At 44.1% G+C, this 20,640-nt stretch overlaps 1 protein-coding gene across 3 annotated transcripts; it reads right to left on the bottom strand.

Annotated features, from left to right (window-relative positions):
• Window positions 1-209: 209 nt before the first annotated feature.
• LOC124996237 (protein FAM222A-like) lies at window positions 210-19,211 on the bottom strand. Of its 3 annotated transcripts, XM_047569046.1 has the most exons (4): window positions 18,884-19,211; window positions 11,150-11,475; window positions 10,842-11,013; window positions 210-1,908 (listed from the first exon to the last, which is right to left on the bottom strand). In XM_047569046.1, exons 3-4 carry the CDS (start codon window positions 10,972-10,974, stop codon window positions 503-505), a joined length of 1,539 nt encoding a protein of 512 aa, XP_047425002.1. In that variant the 5' UTR covers window positions 10,975-11,013; window positions 11,150-11,475; window positions 18,884-19,211; the 3' UTR covers window positions 210-502. The 3 variants fall into 3 exon arrangements, with proteins under 3 accessions (XP_047425002.1, XP_047425003.1, XP_047425001.1); XM_047569047.1 differs by lacking the exon at window positions 11,150-11,475 and having other exon boundaries at window positions 10,842-11,010; XM_047569045.1 differs by lacking the exon at window positions 11,150-11,475 and having other exon boundaries at window positions 18,884-19,210.
• Between the last annotated feature and the right edge of the window lie 1,429 nt (window positions 19,212-20,640).

Raw genomic sequence — 20,640 nt, 5'->3', positions numbered from 1 at the left:
AAAAAAAGTTTTAAACACACCACAACAAAGCAAAAGAAGCAAAGAAATGTTCCCTCTCAAATAAAGAAGCAATCTTATGCAAAAATATACAATATATTCACAAAAAAAAAAAAAAAACAGTTTCCAGAGATCCTTCCCAGATTCAAGTTTCTGAAGGGAACCAATGATTATTTTGGGTTCAGTGTTTCCTTTTTTTTTTTTTTTTTTCATCAAGGCCTACAGAGGGATCGCCTGCCTACGCTTCTGAATCTGACTAGGTGCTCGGCCGTGAGTGGACGACAAACAACAATTCGTGTCCGGTGGCCGTTTGTGATATAAAAATAAAACATGAAAAGTCCACGGGATAAACCTGCATCTTAAGTCGTGATTATCATTTACCCTTTCAGGCTCAGAAGTCGTCTACAAACGCAGCACATGCACCGACAAAAAAAAAAAAAAAAAAAGGCATGTCTCTTCCCCCGTCTAAACTGACAGTCTACAAAAGGTTCGTCACTCCTGGGTCTTATCTGTAGACGGGGAGGTGGATGTGGGTTTGCTGCTGGTGCTCCAGCAGCTGAGGCATCCCCATGGCTTCGTACCCGCGGCCCAGCATGCGCTCTTTGATGCAGGGAGGGTGGATCTCACTGATGAGGCACTCCAGAGACTGCAAGCTGCTGCTAAGCACCGCAGCGTGGCACAGGCTAGAACTAGGCAGCCCACAACAGAGGTTTTGGTCCGTGCTGTAGGCTTGGGTATGAGGAGGAGGAGGGGGAGGTGGGGGAGGAGGAAGGGGAGGGTGGAGCTGAGGATGGTGACGCTGCGGGTGGTGCGGGTGGTGGTGGTGGTGGTGGTGTTGGTTTGGGTGGAAGTGGGGATGGGAGAACCCCAAGTCTCTCGGCCTGGCCGCACATGTACCCGTTGCCAGCACCTGAGAAGTGTAACAGTCGCTGTTGGGGGTTGCCACGACGCCGTCCCAGAGAGGGGCGAAGTACTGTCCGACGGTCAGCTCCCCCTGCATCTTCAGGGAGGAGCTGCTGACTCGCTCCTGCCTGTACGACAGCTGCGAGGAGCACGGCAGAGGGAGGCAGGTTTCAGGAGACTGGCCGACCCCCGCCTCCGCCGCTCTGTGGCCCTGAGCGCCGCTGTACATCCTCACTGCTCCCTGCTGATAGTGCTGCTGCTGCTGCTGCTGCTGCTGCTGCTGCTGCTGCATTTGAGCTTTGCGCTGCCACGCGGCGTAGTCTCCTTTGGCTATGTCTGCGCCCTGTGCGGGCAGCACTGCCCCGACGAAGGCCAGGCTGCTCTGGGGCGGCACACCCAGGACAAAGTCCGAGTCCGAATGTGCCACGGCAGCCACGGCCTGCAGCGAGGGGCTGGCTCGGGCCTCCCCCCCAAGCTGCAGGGCCTGGCTGTGGGGGACTCTGCTCATCTGCCTCATCAGGCTTTGAACCTCTGCCAGCTCGGACTGGGGGGCCAGGCTCTGATCTCCAGAGGCCATCCCTGCACTGGAACAAAGTCTCTCAATGGGCACATCGGGGGGCTTACATGAGCTTATGCGATAGGCCTTGTGCCCATGTCTGACCGCGTAGCCGTTATTCAGAGGGTTATTATAGGGTGCCACGGACGCCTGGCTGTTCGCGTGTTTAGTCCTCCTGCCCTCGGAGGTCTTCACCACACCTTTGACCACCACGGAGGCTTTGACAACGGCCAGCAAGCCCTGGTAGCCTCCCGAGTACGGGTGCGAACAGGGGCTGTAGCGCTGGCCCGTGGTGTCCAAGCCGTTGACTGTTTTGTTGAGCTGTTTGTGCTGCGGCACCCGCACGTCGGACGGAAAGATTTTGATGGACAGCGGGCTGTTGGCGGTTTTCTGGGCGAAAGCATCCAGCTCTGCAGGAGAAGGGTACCGAGAAATGATGGAAGCCGCCTCGCCTGAGGAGAAAGGAGACAGACAAGTGATCAGTGCGCAGAGAGAAATCTTCCGTTGCATCGGACTTTCTGTCGTTTTCCTCTCCTTCACACAGTATTAAGGGGTAATGGCGGACGTCAATCATGCTTAAAACCTAATTTCAAGAAAGGAAATGCCTACTACATTCCATAATACAATTTAAATAACAATTCGTGATCAAATTAATTAATAAAAGACAAAGTCTAGCAGAAAAAAAAAGAGCAGGGAGGTGCTAATTTAATTCAAAACTACTAAAGATGGAGTCAAATGGAGGCTGGTTCTAGTCCCATCAACCCTTTAAAAGGCTTATTAAAAAAAAAATTATTAAAAATACACTTACAGCTTAGCCATAGATCATAATTTAAAAAAAAAATACTTATTTAATTACTGATAGATAGCTGATTCACACCTTATTTTGAGTTGTTTCTCAGTAACATTTTCAGCACTCAAGCGTCACCGGCTCCTGCCCATGAATTCTTTTGTTCCACTTTATGCTTTCATAAACTTGAACTGTTCCTACTGTAAAAAACCCCGGAGCCCAAACCTGGGATACAGATGGAAAAAGAGCAATCATCAAGACCACGCGCTGATTGAATTGTGTGCGGGGGGGGGAGCTGACGGGACAAACTAAGATTGGATTTAAACACTATTATTCAGGCAATTTCATGGCTGCTTAACTCCCGGCGAATACGGAAAAGGTGGAAAGAGGCGTCCCCATTTAAAAACAATAAGTCACCTGGCAGAAATTACCGCCACCTCTCAGAGCGACACTTTTATGGAATTTCTGACATGAAAAGAAAAGCCGGCGAAATTAACCCAGATCACGCTGCAAGCCGGTGGAAATCACAGCAGGCGAAAGAACAAGGCCGTAATCTGCAATAAAGGGCAAAAAAAAAAATAAAAAAAATAAAAAATAAAAACAAAACACTCCATTTCATTTTCAATAACAAAACCAATTCCAGCTATGCAGGGGAGAGCTCACTCGTTGTTCCCATTTGAAATTGATTTGGGAGTTCATTTCATTTCGGGCCTACAGTGAGCCTCCCGACTGTGAAAATGAGTCAATCTGCAAGATCCATCTCATGAAAGAAATAAATTGGGTGTTTAAAATGGAGGGAAAAAGGCAAGGTGGAGTGTTCAATCCATCCAGCAATCTCCCAGCGGAGCAGAAGGAACAGCACCATGGTGCCAGGAGCATGAATGAATTCTGCAGAGAAATACAACAAAGCAAAACACTGCTTATTATGTATCACAGTGTAGTGCTGCTATAGAAAACAATGACATCTGGGATGTTGGAGAGGTGTTTGTACTGTATACAATGTCAAGATGTGAGCTCTCTCTTCTCTGGTTTCTCATAATACTACTTGTGGAGAGAGAGGTAACAAGAAAAACCAGCTGCATCAACACTTTTATAAAAATAAAAAAAAAATGTCATGATCAACAAAAGGTAAAAAAAAAAAAGAAGAAGAAGAGGATTCACCTGAAAGGGGCTCAGATGATCTAATTTAAAAATATAATAGCTTCCTGCATCAACCAGGATTGATACCACAGCACAACGTTTGCCTCTTCTTTTCCGCCTCGAATAATGGCGCTCAATTACCACCAGACAGATAATTTAGCAAAGCGAAATCAAAGACAGACATTTCAGCCATTTCTCGTCTCGAGTAAAAATGTCAGCGCTAAGCCCCGCATGCTGCGACCGGCTTGCTGTTCCACAAACACTTCAAACACTTTGAATGCTAACACGTCTTCACAGGGTGTCTGATATTGTTAGTCCAGAGATTACAGCCCTGTCAGAGCTACGGAGACACAACACAGCTGCACTTCCCACTGTGGCTGCCTTAATGTGGCACTATGGAAACCTCATTAGCAAATAGGCTCTCTGCATTCACACATTTATCATCTGAGGACCACTACTGTGTGACATATGCATTAAAAAAAAGGATCATCTCTGGCTATCGTACTAGAAGCCCCCCAATAACAGTTGGTCGAGTTCAGAAACAGCGTGATCGGCATTGAAATGGCTCTGAATCACAATCAGATGTAATTGTTTCAATCTCCAGGGCTTTCATACGGATCAGTAGTAGTGTTAAAAGGCAGTAAACTGAGCACCGCATGTTTACCAATCAGTGGTAGCCTTTTTTCCTCAGAGCTTGTGGCAGCAGTAAGCAGAAAGAATATCTTTTTGCAGTGTTATTCTCAACAAGCACACCCAGGTCGAATCAGACGTGTGGGTTATTAATTACAACCTGGCACTCTGATAGCTGACGTTTCCTGCTGAAAGTTGCCAACTCGGCAACAGCGATTGTGTAGGACGTAGGTTCTTCAACAGGGGGGCCGTGACCCCTAGGGAGTACACAGAGGTACTGCAGGGGCAGTCGCAAAATCTGTAGTTGATTCGACATTTTACATATATTCCTCATATTTTCTTTTTAATACACATCAACATGAATCCAACATATTTTAGGTCAGCCCTTCACTCATTCAGCGCACTGTTTCATATAGAGCGCCACCTGTCAATGAAATAATGTACACAATAGGCCCCGCCCCTATCACTGCTGAGCCAATCACGAGGCCGCACATTACATGCTCACTGTATTATTTGAATAGCATAATATTGCAAAATGATAATATTAATATTTATAATTAGCATTAGGCTGAATTTAATGTAGAACGCATATAATAGGTAGGGGGTTCCTACTTAATCTCCTGGTGAACATAGGTCTTCCATGAACCCTAGGGGGTACGCAGAGGTAGTGCAGGGGGGGTTGCAAAATCTTTGGTTGATTAGACATTATATATTATATATGTATATATATATATATATATTCACAAATTCTTATTTCTTTCATTAACATGAATCCAACATATTTTCATAAACACACAAACGATAGCTCAATATTAAATGCATTAAATGCATAATAATAATCTATATTTATAAATAGGCTGAGTTTCATGTAGAACACATACAGTAGGTAGGCGGTCCCTACTTAATCTCTTCATCAGTTTGGGGGTCCTTGGCCTGAAAAACGTTTAAGACCCTGGTGAAGAAGATTACTACATCACCAAAACTCTCAATGTGATGCGATTTGAAGTGATAACTGGCAACAACTTCAACATTATCATGAGCACACTCTAAAATCAGACATGCAGTTTAAATTACAAGGCTTCAAGTGAAAATATAAGGTGTATTTCAAAGTACACATGCCACTACCTGCTCATTTTATCCTGAAAACAAGCAAGAGTAATAATAATAATGATAATAAAAAAAATAATCTCTCCCAACTTATTATTGCACACCAATAATTACATTCACAGCCATTTGGCTCGTTTAAATCATTTGAAGTGGAGCACAGAACCGGATGAGCCAGTAAATTAGAAAATATTTTCACCTAGCAGACTATCTGAGCTGCCAAAGTGCTGCATATAGGAAATATACGATTTCTTTAATCAGTCCCTGGCGCTTCGAGGAAATGAGATTATTCATGTTGTTCCTCTGGTAGGTTTGGATTAATGTGGTCTTAATTTTGTACGTATATACTGAGTAGTTAAGCCAGATAAAGGGCTGAAAGTGGTGCTAAAATCACATTATAGCTTATCTCAGCGCCTCCGACCTGGACGTCCGGATCTCTGTAGAGGTCGAAATATAAATCTGAACAGTCACAAAATTATTAATGAGGTAGGAGAGAAGAGGATATCCGAAAACTGAAGTAGAAGAGGAACAAATAGTCCAAGCTTGAAGTGGTCATAGCTCATAGCCTGCCTGGCTGTGAAGGATTACAAACAAAAGGGGATGTTAAATGACTATTTAATTTGATGGCAAATTTACACACGAATTAGTCATATTTTGCAACTTTAACAATAGATTCGCTATAGATTATCCACTCCACAGTTCTCCGTGGCACAATGTTTTTTGGCCGAGGGGCACTGTATCCACACAACAGACGGAAAATAAAAGATAAGAAACGAAAACTGAGGCCATTTGTATGACAATGGGGAAATGGCAGCTATGTGTTTTGAGGTAAGTAATGGCGGGAGAGATAATTAGTAGCCTGACCTTAAGCACTTAATCACCCTGAACCTGCAGACTGCACGCTGCTTCTGCCTTCAGCTCTGACAGAGAGCAGAGGCAGATGAAAGAAGAAGGGAAAAAAAAAAATAAATAATAACATCAGCCACTTTTCACAAGCAGCTTTGGCCCGAGCCATCATGCCTTTCTTAAACATTCGCTGACCTTTTAGCATTTCCCGCCGCTTGCTTTTAAACGGGGGCTGATGGAAGGAAGATACGCAGGGCTGAACAGCGCTGCGCTTATAATTTTCTTAAAAATTAGGGAAAATGACAGCGACGCGTGGTTCAACTAGACCCCCGGTGGATGTAATGGTCCCACTAGCCGGTGCCTCGACGTTTCCTCGCCTCAGAGGCTCCCTGCGCATTTAACATGCCGCTCAACTGTTACGGCACAGGGTGAAACTGGCACACTTTCACAGGAAACACATAATCCTGATTTCCTCTTTCTACGCAGGAGTCGTGCTTGGAAAGAAAGAGTTGGAGGTGTGTTGGAGGGTGGGGGTGGGGGGGGGTGATAATAAACTCTCCATCACCACTATAGTAAAGAAGGGGGTTTGATAAATATTAACATAAAAAAAATAATCTGCAAGGATAAAACACTGCTTTTTTTTTTTTTTTTTTTTTTTTAAATCGTACTGTTGAATATACATAACTGCATGGTCTTTCATAACCTTTATTCCACCCACGTACAATCCCACTCAGTGCTTTCTGCCACTTTAAACTGGCTAATCTTTTTCCCGTGGTCACACTCGAAGCCCCCCCCCCCCCCAGATTAGAGCAGTAGACCTCATTGTTTTGGAGCAGTTTGAGTTAATCACTAATTTATGGGCAAAACAAGCCCCAGAGGCTGGGCTGAAACAGGAGTTGGACAAGCTCATTGCGTTTCCAAAACCACGGCTTCCAACCATTTCATACCCGGAGGGAGAACATAAGGAAACGATTACAGTGGCTGCTGCTAGATATGATTCCCACATGAGATAAAACTAAAACTCATAATGTATTCCTTGTTAATATCCATACATGTTGACAGAAGTGGCAGGCAAAAAAAAAGCAAAAAAAAAAAAAAAAAAGCATCCCGCAGGTCTTTGATGTCGGGCTAAAGATTTATCTTGAACATTTCTGCGAGATAACATGTTTACGAGTGTCAAATCCTCAGCAGGAACGCCGCGCTGAAAACTGGCAGTTAATTACAGAACAGTGCTTCTCAGCAGGCATAAATACTTGTTTACCACACCAATAATCCTGATATTTAAAATACTCTGGCCTACCTTAATAACCAGGGTCTAAGCTCAGCACACTCGCATTTAAAACCTATTTCGCTGTTACCATGACAACGTCTTCCATGCACCCAGTTGGTCCAATGAGCCCAGTCATTAAAACCATGTAATTAATTGGCCCTGCCTTCATTCATCTGTTTGAGACGAGCCTCTGACTATCTGCCTGTTAGACGGAGGCTCAACCAGCAGCAGCAGCAGCAGCTGCTAGGTAAGTAGGTAAGTGAATGTCACATAACATGTTAAAAAACACAACGTTTTAAAGTGAGGGACCAGTCTCTAACATTCAGGAACTTGCCAAACAAGTTCAGTCAATGCTGATAAAGCTCACCTGAGGCTGGTACACCACTGTTTTAATTCTGGTGCTTGTGATGACGTTCCTGCACGGGTAGTGGTTGCGGTTTCTCCTTGTTGGAGACCACACAAAAAAAAACAAAACAAAAAAAACAGACTGATGTAATCTGTAGCTTTGAAGCTGCAACGACTGGTTTCTGACCTTTGAAAGGCTTAAAAGGGTAAAAACAAGGAATACGTACACCACAATACGAATGGCTAGTTGTGCTATTATGAAGTTATTTGAGTTTTCCTTCGTCAGTCCATGGGCAAAATCACGCATATTTTATTTAAATGGTTCACAATTATGGACATGAACTGTGTCTAATTGACAAAAAGAAGGTAAAAGAAAAAATTAAAGGGCCAGTGTGTTGGACAGTGGGACACCTAGTGGCGAGGTCGCAGGCTGCAATCGAAGTCGAATACTCCTCCCCTTTCAAATGTGTGGAAAAATCCTAAAGAAGGTGTCTTTACAAAAAAAAAAAATGCAAAATGCAAAATGCCCTCTTTAGAGCGGGTGTTTGGTGTCACCAAAAACATCACTTAACTAACCCGTCCTATGTGGATATGACTTTAATTGAATAATGGGTCGGTGTATACTAATGAAATGTGATCCTGCATATTATATTACATTTCTGCTAATGGATCTACCTGTGTGCAATAGCAAAGTACTCTAATTCTCACGCCTCTGACTGGCTTTCTCTCCAGTGCAATAGTGGCCCCGAGGCTTGTATTATAGTGTTTAAAGCCATCCGACCAACCAGCCTCAGCTTCGGATCTGAGAGCTAATTCTCTGCAATTCACCAAACACAGCATGCTAACGCCTCGGCGTATGCTTTCAAATCTTTCTCACACTAACCTCTCTATTCACGCCCTTCTTCGGGAAGGCATACAAAAATAAAAACACTAATTCACCCCGTTTTCACATGCCTCCTTCGTTCCGAGTCAGTAATCTTTGTATGAAGGGTGCACAGAGAAACAGAGTAACCTCCGGGTTGAACACTTAGTTATGTGTGCTAGAGGAGGCTCTTGCGAGCGCTTCTTTGCTCCAATGTCATTCCTCATTTGTTTCTGTGCCGCTCGGCTCAGCTCGGGCAAAGTTTTCCTTCTCAAAAGCAAGCCTGAGCGCAGGCCAGCAGCGTGGGAAAAAAAAAAAAAAAGGCACTTCCAGCCACTGCTTTCAAGCCGAGATAGGAGAGAGCGGCGCGGCGCACATTCATTCTCATCACATAATTCCTAACACTTGTTTCTCAGAAATCTTTCACATGGGTTTCTGTAGCCGAGAGTCCTCTGCCTTCAATTTATTGATAGCTAAAAATGGAAACGGCTTTCAAAAGCACAGCGGCGGCTAAAGACCGTCCCCATTTAACTCGATCCAGCAACGACTCATTTAATGAAGAAGCCTGGACCACACAGACTGAGCTCCCATCAGCAGTCTATTCCCCGTGGCTGTGCTTGAAATGTCAGACCGGAGCAGGAGGGTGCTACACTAGGCACAGTCGCAGTACATAAAACTCAAAGGGGCGGGGGTGGAGGAACGGAGGGGTGGGAATGGGGTTGGAGGCCCTGCAGGTAAACGGAATGAGAAATGCATTGCTGGTTCTGCCTGAGGCAAACTAGGCCCTTCTGTTCCAACATTTAGCAGACAAGTGCTCCACTGATTCCCAATTAATATTTAATAAGATTAAATACAAAGAGGTTTTTCACCCCGGGAAACGGGAGATGAGAAGATAGAGCATAAAAGGGATGGAAATTCCAATATTTCAGATTTGAGTACGGCTGGATGCACATTGTTGGGCTGCAAAGTAAATAAGGCACAGATAATCATCAACTACAGAGCCTGTCACGGCTGATTTCACTTATTTTGTCTAATTGCAGCTTGTCTCATGGCCACATCGTCTTTCCTGTTAGTCGTGTTGCACCTGTTAGATCAGGACAGCTTTTAGGGTTCTTTCAGTTCTTACGTGGCTTGGTGACCTCTGCACGCTACCAGCGTGGTTCCATTCAACATCAGCCCCGAGAGGAGGTCTAATTATCCAGAATAACCGAAAACACCTGCGTGCACGTGCAGGTGTTGAGCGCAGGTATTATGTCGGCGGAGTCTGATAATTACACGGTCATTAAAGCTGAAAATAATCGCGCACCTTCTATACTTTCCATACATCAAAAGCAGACTCGGCGGAGGACTTATGCAGGCGCGCATTTAAAGATATCCTGTGTGAGAGGGGGCCCCTGTAAACAAACACAGGATTTACTGGTAACATGATCAGTCAGATAAGATAGGCCTGACTCTGGTCTGCAGACATATGCGAGATAGGCTGAGCCAACACTGATAGTCAAATTTAGGTTTCACATCTGAGAAAAAAATCGAAACGTGCACATTGTCACCGGTCAATATTTGCATGCTCGTGCTTTCTGTGCAACTCGACTGAGGTGCGTGCTTTGAGTTTGCTTTTTTTCCTTCTCTCTCGCCTCTAAATAATAATGATGCAACACCTGTACAAGAAAGACAACAACAACAAAAAAACACATACACACAGCAAGCTGCAACTGATGCATCGGCTCCAACCAAAGATCATAATGTATGAGTGCTTTTGAAGCACAAAACCCCAACATATACATATAAATGAATCTGAGATACTCTGATCTCGTTACGTGAATGAAGGCTGTCTGGGAAGAAAACATGGATGCAAAGTAACCTACATAAATAAAAGCAGCATCAGACCAGGACCTACATCTCCACACACCGTATTTAATCAGTTAATTGAAAGAAATCTAATCAGAAATCCCCAGTCCCGAAGATACTCAACCTTTCAACGTACGCGGTCTAATCAGTCAAGATGAAGGTCAAACAACGCTGACATGAAGCCCTTTCTGCGCAAAATGTGAGGATCGTTAGTAACCCTGTATGGCAGAGCTGATTAACTCCGTAATTTCAGAGTCCACTTTGACCTGCACACATTTGCACTGCGGGAGGACACTGATTACTAGCCTGATTAACTGGCATCATCATCAGAGGAGGAGGCCTATTATTTGAATTCGAGAAGCCCTACAGCATGAAATCTCAGCACAAAACAAAAAAAATAAAAAATAAAAAACTGTGCATGATCTTTATGTACGCTCGGAAGGGGGGGAGAAAGTCAAGCACAATTTTTACAGTTCGTGAATGTGGCCAAGAAGCTGTTTTGTTCTGTGTAAATATAAAAACTGTGTCCTCTGCTGCTGTGATATAAACTCACCTTTGTGGGTGCTTGGCTGCAGCGGTGGTACTGGCAGCAGTAACGGCGGCGGCGGTGGAACATCCAGGCTTTTGGGCGTGCAGGCCAAGCGCTGCGACGAGAGGGTCTGCCGTCTCTGGATACAGGCCAGCATGATAATTCACTATGGCTGAGCACAGCCTGGATAAACCTGCTAAAGTAAAGAGAGACAACAGATTTTCACTTTACAGTTAATGCTTTTAACGCCAAACAAAATGCTGATTAAACAAGACAGACGCAGACATATTGGCGCCTCTCTGAGTCTGTACTTTGAGCTAAATGCTAATTACCTCCCGCGCGCGCGACAAAAACGCTAACGCGCCGACCTTTAAGTTCTTGGATCTTCACCGTCTCACATTAGCCAACCAGCACATTAGTCGACAGGCGTCGGGAACGTCTTTACATCCAAATTTTGGCACCGATGTCGGCGGCTGCATTTGTTGGCAATCCATTTGTCAGTCGTCGAGACTTTTCAGTCTCGAGCCCAAATGTCAGGCTCAGTCACGAGAGGGAAATCAAGGCATCGCGAAGACCAATAAATCGTTGGGAAGGGCGAGTGAAATCCATCCAGTAGATATTGGGGAAATTGCACGAGATAATTGAAAACCGTGACCTGCTGGGGGCATTAAAGGAAAAGTCAGGGGGATTACCAAATTAATTAGAATTCCTCCTCTGGTCAGCACGGTTATCTGTTTGAAGTTTAATGGAAATAACTAACTGTTGAGACGTCGATACATCTGATTCTCATAGTGGCTCTAGAGGTTAACAAAGACCCCTGGAGGACATGGTTGTTGCACAAAGTTCAAAGCAGTCTATGGTTGTTATATAGTTGTTGAGCTATTTGAGTCTGGACTGTAATGGTGAACAAACTGGGACACTGTGAATTAAAACCTCACTACTGATAACTAATCTCCAACGCTTCTCCAACTCTCTTTGATTTAATACAAATTAAGGCTTCTCTGCTTGGAAATCTATAGAAATAAAGTCATGCCAACTTTTGCTAGGAACAATAAAATCCCACAGGCGGCCTCGTTATCTCGCCTCTCAGCATTTTTAACATATCCGAACCTCAGCAACAACTTGGGCCCTTTTTAAGCAGACTGAAACCAGGACCCCGTCTTTGAACTGCATTTAAGAAAGTAACATCATTTAATCATGACTCCTTCTCCCCCCTGCTGCTTAGTTGTTATGATGGCTCTTTCCCGTTATCAGCCCGGCTATGTCGGCTGTGATCACGCAGATCATTTACAAACTCTCCCGTAGCCGCAGGCTGTGCGTTTCAATTTCTTACCAGCCTTGAGACCTCGGTTTTCTTGTTGTATGAATTTACGGCTGTATCGATCAGCGGAGAGAGCCGAAAGCGGCGCTCTCCTTAAAGCCGGCTGTTTGCGGGGTTAAGTATTGTCAGTGGAAATGAGAGCCTGTGTCTGAACAAGACTGCGCCTCTCCACAGCTGCGCTGATTGAAGCAATCGTTTTGAAGAGTAAGCCAGGCATCGGGGGCAATATTTCAGCAATAATCACATTTGACATTCTCTTTGATTATTTGAAAGAGTCAGCAAATGCGAATGCTAGCGCTGCAAAACTAGAATACCTCGGGCTACCGTAAAATACTCATCGCCGCACGTGAACCATGTATCCTGTGAACGGACAACTGCTATCAGCGCAACATGACATTAATAGTTAATCAATCCAGTGATCACAATTGGAAACACTATATTTCTAGTGTCCCCAGCCCTAGCTAGTCCGAGCCTACGGCATACGGGCATCCAGACGCCAGATCTGCTTTCTTTCCTTGTTTGCTTTTAAGTTGCTTTTGGATTTTTGTCGTTTCATTTCGCCCTCAAGGTCCAGAGAGCAGCTAAAGTGAGTCAACCAGACTGAACAAGATGTTCAGGGATGGGCCGCAGAAACATTATTACCTTCGCCTCAAAAGGAAGAGGACACAGAGTGGCTTTTATTTTACTCAGGTGCTGACACACACACACACACACACACACAAAAAAGAGATTCCCTCACTCTTCCCTCTTCCCTTCCCTTCCCTGCTCCCCTCCTCCACTCAACATCTGTCCCCTGGCGACAAGCTCACTTCAAACTGCTCGGCGCAACCTGTCTCGTCTGAACACACACATCTGACGAGCTAAAAGCCTCACTATGGCCAGATTCCATTTTGAAAATAATAGCAATTTCACAACAACCCTTCCATTACCACACATTTGTGGAGAGGGAGATGGTGAAAAAGCAGAAGGAACACAAGAGAGAGAGAGAAGGCATCTCCAGGGAAATCCCTTCACAAGCAGAAAATGAGACATGAATTGGAATACCCTCCATTACTCCCATAATTTGCAGCTGGAAGAAAATACATCAAGGAGGACATTATAATTCAAAGGGAGGCCAGCGGTGGCTTCAAGAAAAAAAAGTTTTTTCTGAGAGCAAGAAAAGGGAGCGAGAAATGATGCATGAAGTGCAACGTAATGACGGATTCTTTCATGCTGCTGCCCGAATTTAAAATTTAAAAGAGATTCTCCGAAAACTTAAAGCCTTAAATTGCCTCCTCACTTTTGATTACAGCTACCTCCAAATAAAAGAAAAGAAGGGACGTAAGGTGTGAAAGTCACCCCCGGAATGCGTGATATTATCTGCGCTGGGGCAATTTTCGGTTTCGCTTTTCCTCATGATGTCACACCAAGATACCTCGTAATTGTGATTGGCCCGAAATAACACAGAAAGTGCCAACCGCGGCCTTGAAAGCTGTTATTTGCATAGTTCTGCTCAACCTTCGCAAATAAGGTCGAGGACCTCGTCATTAACGTAACGATCTCCTTCAAAGCCAGTTTTCATCAACTTTCCAATCAGCGGCAAACGGGCCTTTGTGCGAGACATTATTACAGAGCTGGTGAGCCAGATGTCCAGTTTCTCAAAGAGCCTGTAAACTTGCAACCCCCAAGGTCTCGCCGAGACAGGTATTCAAGGACTTCTCTGCGACGCATAATCAGGAAAAAAAAAAAAAAAAGGACACAAAAATTAAGCCGCAAGAGCGTTTAATTCTCGCCACTCCTGGACGACGTCCATGCGGGCTGATAAGCAGCGTGACGTTGTCCACTGAGGGTCCGCCCGGGAGATAAAGACCTTGTGCTCTGCAGTCCATCTAACTGTCCCCCGCGGTGCTCTGATAAGGGTATTTTGGCGGACAAAGTTATTTTTCAAGCCATTTCCCTTGTCATTGAGAGAATGCAAAGCGCCTCACATCCTAACGGCACATCCGTCTTGGGGTCGGGGCATTTTGTGAGACGTTAAGGTCAAGGGAGCCGTAAGAGATGCACAAACTTCATGGTGGTTGTTTTTTAATACTGCAGCCATTCAAGAAAATACATTCTGGAGACAATGTTTCACGTGCTGCCATCTAACTAGCACCTAACCCACTCTACGTGATCACATTTCACGAGATAAAAAAAAAAGGCTTGGTGTGCAGAAACACCCAAACACAAAAAAACAAATAAAACAATCCTAAAATAGCTCATGCCTCGCTTTACCTGTTTGGCTGTGCAGAGAGTTTCCATCAAAGGAGGAAAAAGGCCTTAAATTATACAGAGACTCGGCCGAGAGCATCTGTCTGACCCTCTGCAGTCTTTTATGACTTCACACAGCATCAAGGGTCACAGAGACGGTAAAAGCAAATTGCACAAAGAACATCCCTCTCCACAAACAAGAAATGCACTGATAAAAGACGCACATGGGCTCTGAACACACACACACACACACACTCACACACCCACCCCCCTCCCTCCCTCCCCACCATCCACAGCTCCCGTTAGCAGTTCTCAGGATCCTCAGTTAATAATTAGATGATAATGAAAAAGGTTTAAGACGAGCACCCTTTTCACTCCCTGAGTGGATTAGCATGAGTGCTATGCTAATGTTTTCTGTTCCTTCCACACAGAGGCTGCGGGCAAGCAGAAAGGGGAGAAGGAAAGAACGCTGAGGCGAATAAAGAAGGTTAATTTAGGAATAAATAAATGACTAACAAAGAGCAATTATTTATTGCGGAAGGGAAATCGTATAGTCCATGAATAAAAATCCACCTGCATAATTGATCGTGTACTACGTATGGCTGTTATACAGTCTTCAAGGTGGGAACCTGTCTAAGTAATGGAGAGCAGACAAGTAGCATACACACAGAACTCAACAGCAGTGCTGCTGTAGCTGCTCCATACACCCCTCCACACACAGACACACACACACACACACACACAGAGCTCAGCCACAATCCCCTCATACATTTTTAATAGAATCTATTACTTCTGGATTAGCCGATAAGAGCTGCCCTGGTTAAATTCTATAATAGTTTACATAATTGGTATCAGAGCCGCGTATAAGAGAGACCCAGATTTCTCTCCTCTCCTTCTGTGCAGGGAAGGCAAAAAAAAAGAAAAGAAAAAGGACACAAAGGTTCACATACAGGATAACCAAACATCCCCAAGTCACTCCACCAAGCACTGCAAGAACACTCCAGGCCTGCGGCTGATAACAATGAGCCTCATTACCATTAAGATTAGCTCATGTAAAAGGCATTACAACAGTGTTAGAAAGCATTTCCTATAAATTTTTTACACAAGCACAAAATTTATGCAATTTGTCGCTGGGGAAATATTCAGCCAGATGTCCAGGGCATTCGGTCGGATGCAATTTGTGCAGCATTGAGGGAAAACATTCAAATTACACTTTCTCTCGTGCTACATTTAATCTGAGACCTGGTTTGTCAAAAAAAAAAATAAATAAATGCATTTCAGCCTGAAAGTCCCAGGTCCTTAACAACTGAAAAAACATGCCACAGATTCAAAACTATGAATGCATGTAAATCCAGGTTGTTTTTATCAAAGTATTCATCAGTGGGGTATGTTACTGCTTGCATCTCCCCCTGTAGGAGGCATCTATCAAAAGTCATATATAAGTTACAATGTCCCTGTAAATGAATTAAATATTTCATTTCTTATTAGTTCTTATCAGTATTTTGTTGCCCTCTACTAACATTGGTGTAGACATGCTTTCTAATTTCCCCTTTTTTTCCAGCTTCTACAAACGTTATTTGGGCATCCAAATGAAATATCTGTATTTAACCAGGTGGGGCATGTAAATTTCAAAGCGAAGCAGATATGAAGAATTTTTGCAAGCCTTGCAATAACACGAGCCGTACGGCCCATGCACATCCTCGCCCCGACGGTAACAGAAACTGGCATCACCTTGAACCATTCTCAAGCGTGTCAGCTCAGAACTTAACATTTAATACTGCAGCAACAAATGGTTAGAAATGAATAACAGCCCGAGTCCATGGGATCAAAGCTCGGACCATTAATTTCTGCAGCAGCAGCAGCAGCAGCTCCAGAGCTGCCAGTGTGAGGTATTTAGTCAACCAGGTTTACAGTTATGACAAACAATTAATCATTTACTTTGATTTATGTGGAAATACACAAGAAAAAAAGAAAAAAAAGAGGTCCAAAAGGAAAAATCATAACTTCTTATATATAAAATGTTGAGCGCAAATTAAGCCATGTGTCCGAAAGCTGCACAATTAAGTGTTATCTTTGAGAGATAAAAGCCTCATAATGACCCAACTCTGCCCTTGCACACAGACGGTGCCAAGGCAAAAGAAACACTCTGCATGGGGTAAAGTCTGGCCAGTACCAAGGCAGCACTAGAGGGTAAACATGCCCTTATCTTATCCTTATCCCAGTGCGAACTCCAAGACACGCTGTCAAAGAGCTATGGGTATGCGGCACTGCCTTTAGAAAACTCAAAAGATAACGGATCGTGAAAAAGTGAGCTGTAGGTTTTTGGGGAAAGATAACTCAATTCCACGCAGTTCAAAAAAAAAAAAAAAAAAGGTTAGACAAACATAAACTGATTTTACTGTTACACTGGGTCACTGATTCCTTCAAGCCATTAAAAACTTGAGGCAAACATGCGACTCATTAGAGGAAAATGCTGTGTCTACTACTCTTATGTGGGAGATAACCTAATGAGGAGCTCTCATAGATGCTTTGAAATGTTCTTCGAGGATATAATCTCCCATGTATGATCTGATCCTCTCCTTCTTTTGAGGGCAAATCAAGATCGCCAGCTGCAATTTGGCAGCGGGTTAATTGTTAATTTTCCAAGTGGTCGCATGACAAAAGACAAAATATTAATAAAGACCTTAGCTGCCCTTTCCCCTCCCCAGTAACCTCGGAGGCCCAGTTCTAACCTTCCACCCTTAACCCCCGTCTCACTACCCCTTCATCCTATTAGGAGGAAAATACCAATTAGACAGATTTCCAAAGATGGCAGGCCACTCCTAATTACACATGACATCCCCTGGCAGATAAAAAGGTGATTACAAGAGAAACTGCTAGGCAACCGAGCCACTGAAATTATCCCGATAAGATGGACAAAGGGATTTCGGTCTTGCCACTCCGTCTTCCCAACTGCAGGCTCGTAATGCGCGACACTCTCGCAGGCCCGAAAAGTGAAGGCAGTGCACGACGTGGCCGGAGAAAGACGTGACCTTATTCAGCCCTCGCACTGGCCTGGGTAATAATCTCCCAAGAAAAAGGTCACTCTCGTGGCGAGCGGTTTCCTCCAGTCAGTAATTCGGCGGGCCTGGAGATTGAGCGAGCCTGGGGAAACTTCACAATAAATCAGAGCTCGGCTTCGCTCCTCGGGAAGCAAAGGGAAGCAGGCAGCCAAACGACAAATCCCCTTTTCTTCACAGAGTTGGAATTACTGCCGGGGTGTGATGTGAGATCAGAGGGAAACCCCCATGAGGATACCTGCACAGCGACTGCTCGACGAAGCCTCTCAAGCGAGTTCAAACGCACATTTCAAGCAGGGAATGTATGTAATTAGACCGAGTATGAGGTGTTAACCGAGCATTCACTGCCGTCTTTGTGGAAGTTACATATTTAGTGCAAGTCTATGGCGTGAATGGGTACACAGCGTTATTTTTTAAACAATGACATTGTGGTAAATCAAAGCCCGCAATGCAATAATATGTTTATAGGAAACCCACGAGCAATAAAGATGAGGCAAATGCCTATAAAACTAAACCCAAAGGAGTTGACATATATTTGGTCAGAAAACAGCCATGGGGGGAAAAGGGAGGAGGATAATAAAACACCAAATTGCAAGCTTTTCTTCTCTGCCTCTGGTGGTAAGCTGTGACATCCCATCTCGCTGGGTAATAAAGGTTCTGGCAAAAGCAGGAAAAGCATGCAGGGTAGAATTTCACACCTGGCCAATAATCTATAGGAACCTCTGCTGCGGCTAACCTTCAACCTCGGCTGCCACCGGTGCAGTGAGGTGCGATGATCCCACCTCCGGCTCCTAGACAATAGAAATGGAAACCTTCTGAGGCAGCCCCTCAATGACCGATAATATACTTCAAAGCACTTCCTCCACATCCACTGAGATGCTGACATATAAAAGCGCCTTTCAGTGCGCGCAGTGTGCACACGGACAGCGGCTCACAACAGTTCCCAGAGAAAGAAAGTGGATGTTACTTATGCAAATGTTTCCCGTCTTTAATCCAACAGCAAACGCGGGCCTAATCTCGATAATTAAATGTCACATGCATTTAAATAAGACATTAAATATCCTGAATAGAAGTGGGCTAAATCATAGTTGGACTTCGTCCATATGAGCACACATTAGCCAATAGATATGATGTGTGTGTGTGTGTGGCTATAATGATAGTAAGGGCGAGACGCTCCTATCCATTAGTGCGCGCAGGGCATCTTTCACCACTTCAGCGCCGTCGACCTAAAAATCAATCCTCAAATTACGCACGGAAGGATCTCTGCTACCCTGTACCTGTTTCTTATTTTATTGTTATTTAGTGTGCACATAGCTAGAATTTAGAAAGCAATTCAGCAGCTAGGATTTCAAGACAAACAAAATATTTTCTATGAACTAAAAAAAGAATCATTTTCCACGAGCCAACACAGTTTCCCTCAAGGATGAAGATGGAAATAAGAAACATGAGTGTCTTACAGAGTTGTGTCTTATCATAAGGCTTGTTTATCTTTGGTTCGCCACGGCTGATTGGTCGCTCCCCTGCTCGGAAGGCGTATTTCCTCTGCAAAAGCGACCTCGCCACTGATTTCGCGATGCGCACTGGAAACCTCGGGAGATATATCCATTGATAAAGCCGGCTCCGTTAACTGCACTCCCCCGTCATTGTTCAGCCTTCCCGCAGATAGATAATTTCACCGATCGGGCTCTCCGTGCAGCAGCTTGCGTTTCATCTCAGCTGCCGACCCCACCGAAGCCGTGTGAGCCACGGAGACTGATGTCGGAATGGAAATGAGTCCTCTGCGCTGTTGAAACCGGCTCCGGGCCAATCAATCAAGGCTGCTATTCCCACGGCTCGGCCAATCGTGTGAAAGGGAAGGCGGCCGCTGCCGTGATGCCAAACCCGTCAAAGGAAGCACGTTCCCGTTTAGTGGACGAATTTAAAGGGGAAGAGCGTCTGCTGGTTTAATGAGCCAAAAAACAAGTGAAAGTTTTTGGTCAGCAATGACCCATGCGCGTCTGATCGATCAGGACAGGAGGGCCAGACGTTTTTCAACAGCTCAGTCAGTGGTGCTTTATCAGCTCTAACTGGATGAGAGTTGAATTATGTAACAGTCTAAAAAAGAGATATATATATATATCTTGTACTATCTTATAAATCTAATCTTTTTGTGCAAAATGAACCCATTACAAGGTCATGTCATAAGCACATTGTATAATTTTTGATGCATTATGAAGCAGGAACCATAGGTGGTCAATGTGAAAGTTAAACAACTTAATATAATTTACATGTTTATCATTTGTTTAGAATTTAAAATTTGTTCCAAACACTATTGCATACGAAAACCCCTCATATAAATATAATGGAGTGAAAATTACAACTTATCCCACTGAAATCTAGTTAAGAAGATGTAAAAAGTGTCAAAAAAATATGCAAATACCTCAGAACTGTGCACCAGAAAATAACTTTTATTTAATTCTTAGGTGGGAGACACAATAAAAGGCATCTCACACACACACAAAAAACAAACTGCGGCTTCATTAATTGCTCGATGAGAAATGAATCAGCCCCACACAGCTAAGAAAACAAGAGCGTGCGAGCCGCTGTGTTTCCTACGGTGGCTCCTAAAAATATCAGTCATCTGCAGCAAAAACATCTTTCAATCTTAACGGCCACGGCATCACAACCCAAACATGCTATTTAAACATGAAAACATTTCCAATTCAAATGACTACAGTAATGTGTCCCGGGTGCAAACCGCATACTAATTTTACTACGAATCCTGTCTCTCAGTTTGGAAATAACTCAAGATAAGAGCGCGTCACAGTTAGTTAGCCTGCCATTTTAACTGTAGACAGGCCGAGCTGCTGTGGGATTTAAAAATATACAGGTGCAGATAATATGATAAATGGTTGCTCTGTGCAAATTAGGCCTCCTGGTTTAGCCAAGCGTCATTTATTTTGCAGTTGCCGGTTAATTTTCATTGTTTACTCTGAAATAGATTGGAGCCATAATTAACATACACTAATTATTTACAGCAGTGCAAATAAGCATCTCAACTGAAAGGTTTTCAAAGAGAATTTGACTGTTCCTGTGCTTTAAACCTGCTTTGCTTTGACCTGACCTGGATGCACTTTAAACTAGAACATTTATCAATATAATAGCCTTCTGTCTTGTTACCCTTAAGGACATGAGGTATGTGGCACGTTCAGATAGTAACCACAGTCTATGCTTG

This window comes from Mugil cephalus, chromosome 19 (genome assembly GCF_022458985.1).
Source record: "Mugil cephalus isolate CIBA_MC_2020 chromosome 19, CIBA_Mcephalus_1.1, whole genome shotgun sequence".
Lineage (NCBI taxonomy): Eukaryota > Metazoa > Chordata > Actinopteri > Mugiliformes > Mugilidae > Mugil > Mugil cephalus.
Note: the sequence above shows the minus strand (reverse complement) of the source record. Positions and strands in the feature narration are given on the sequence as shown.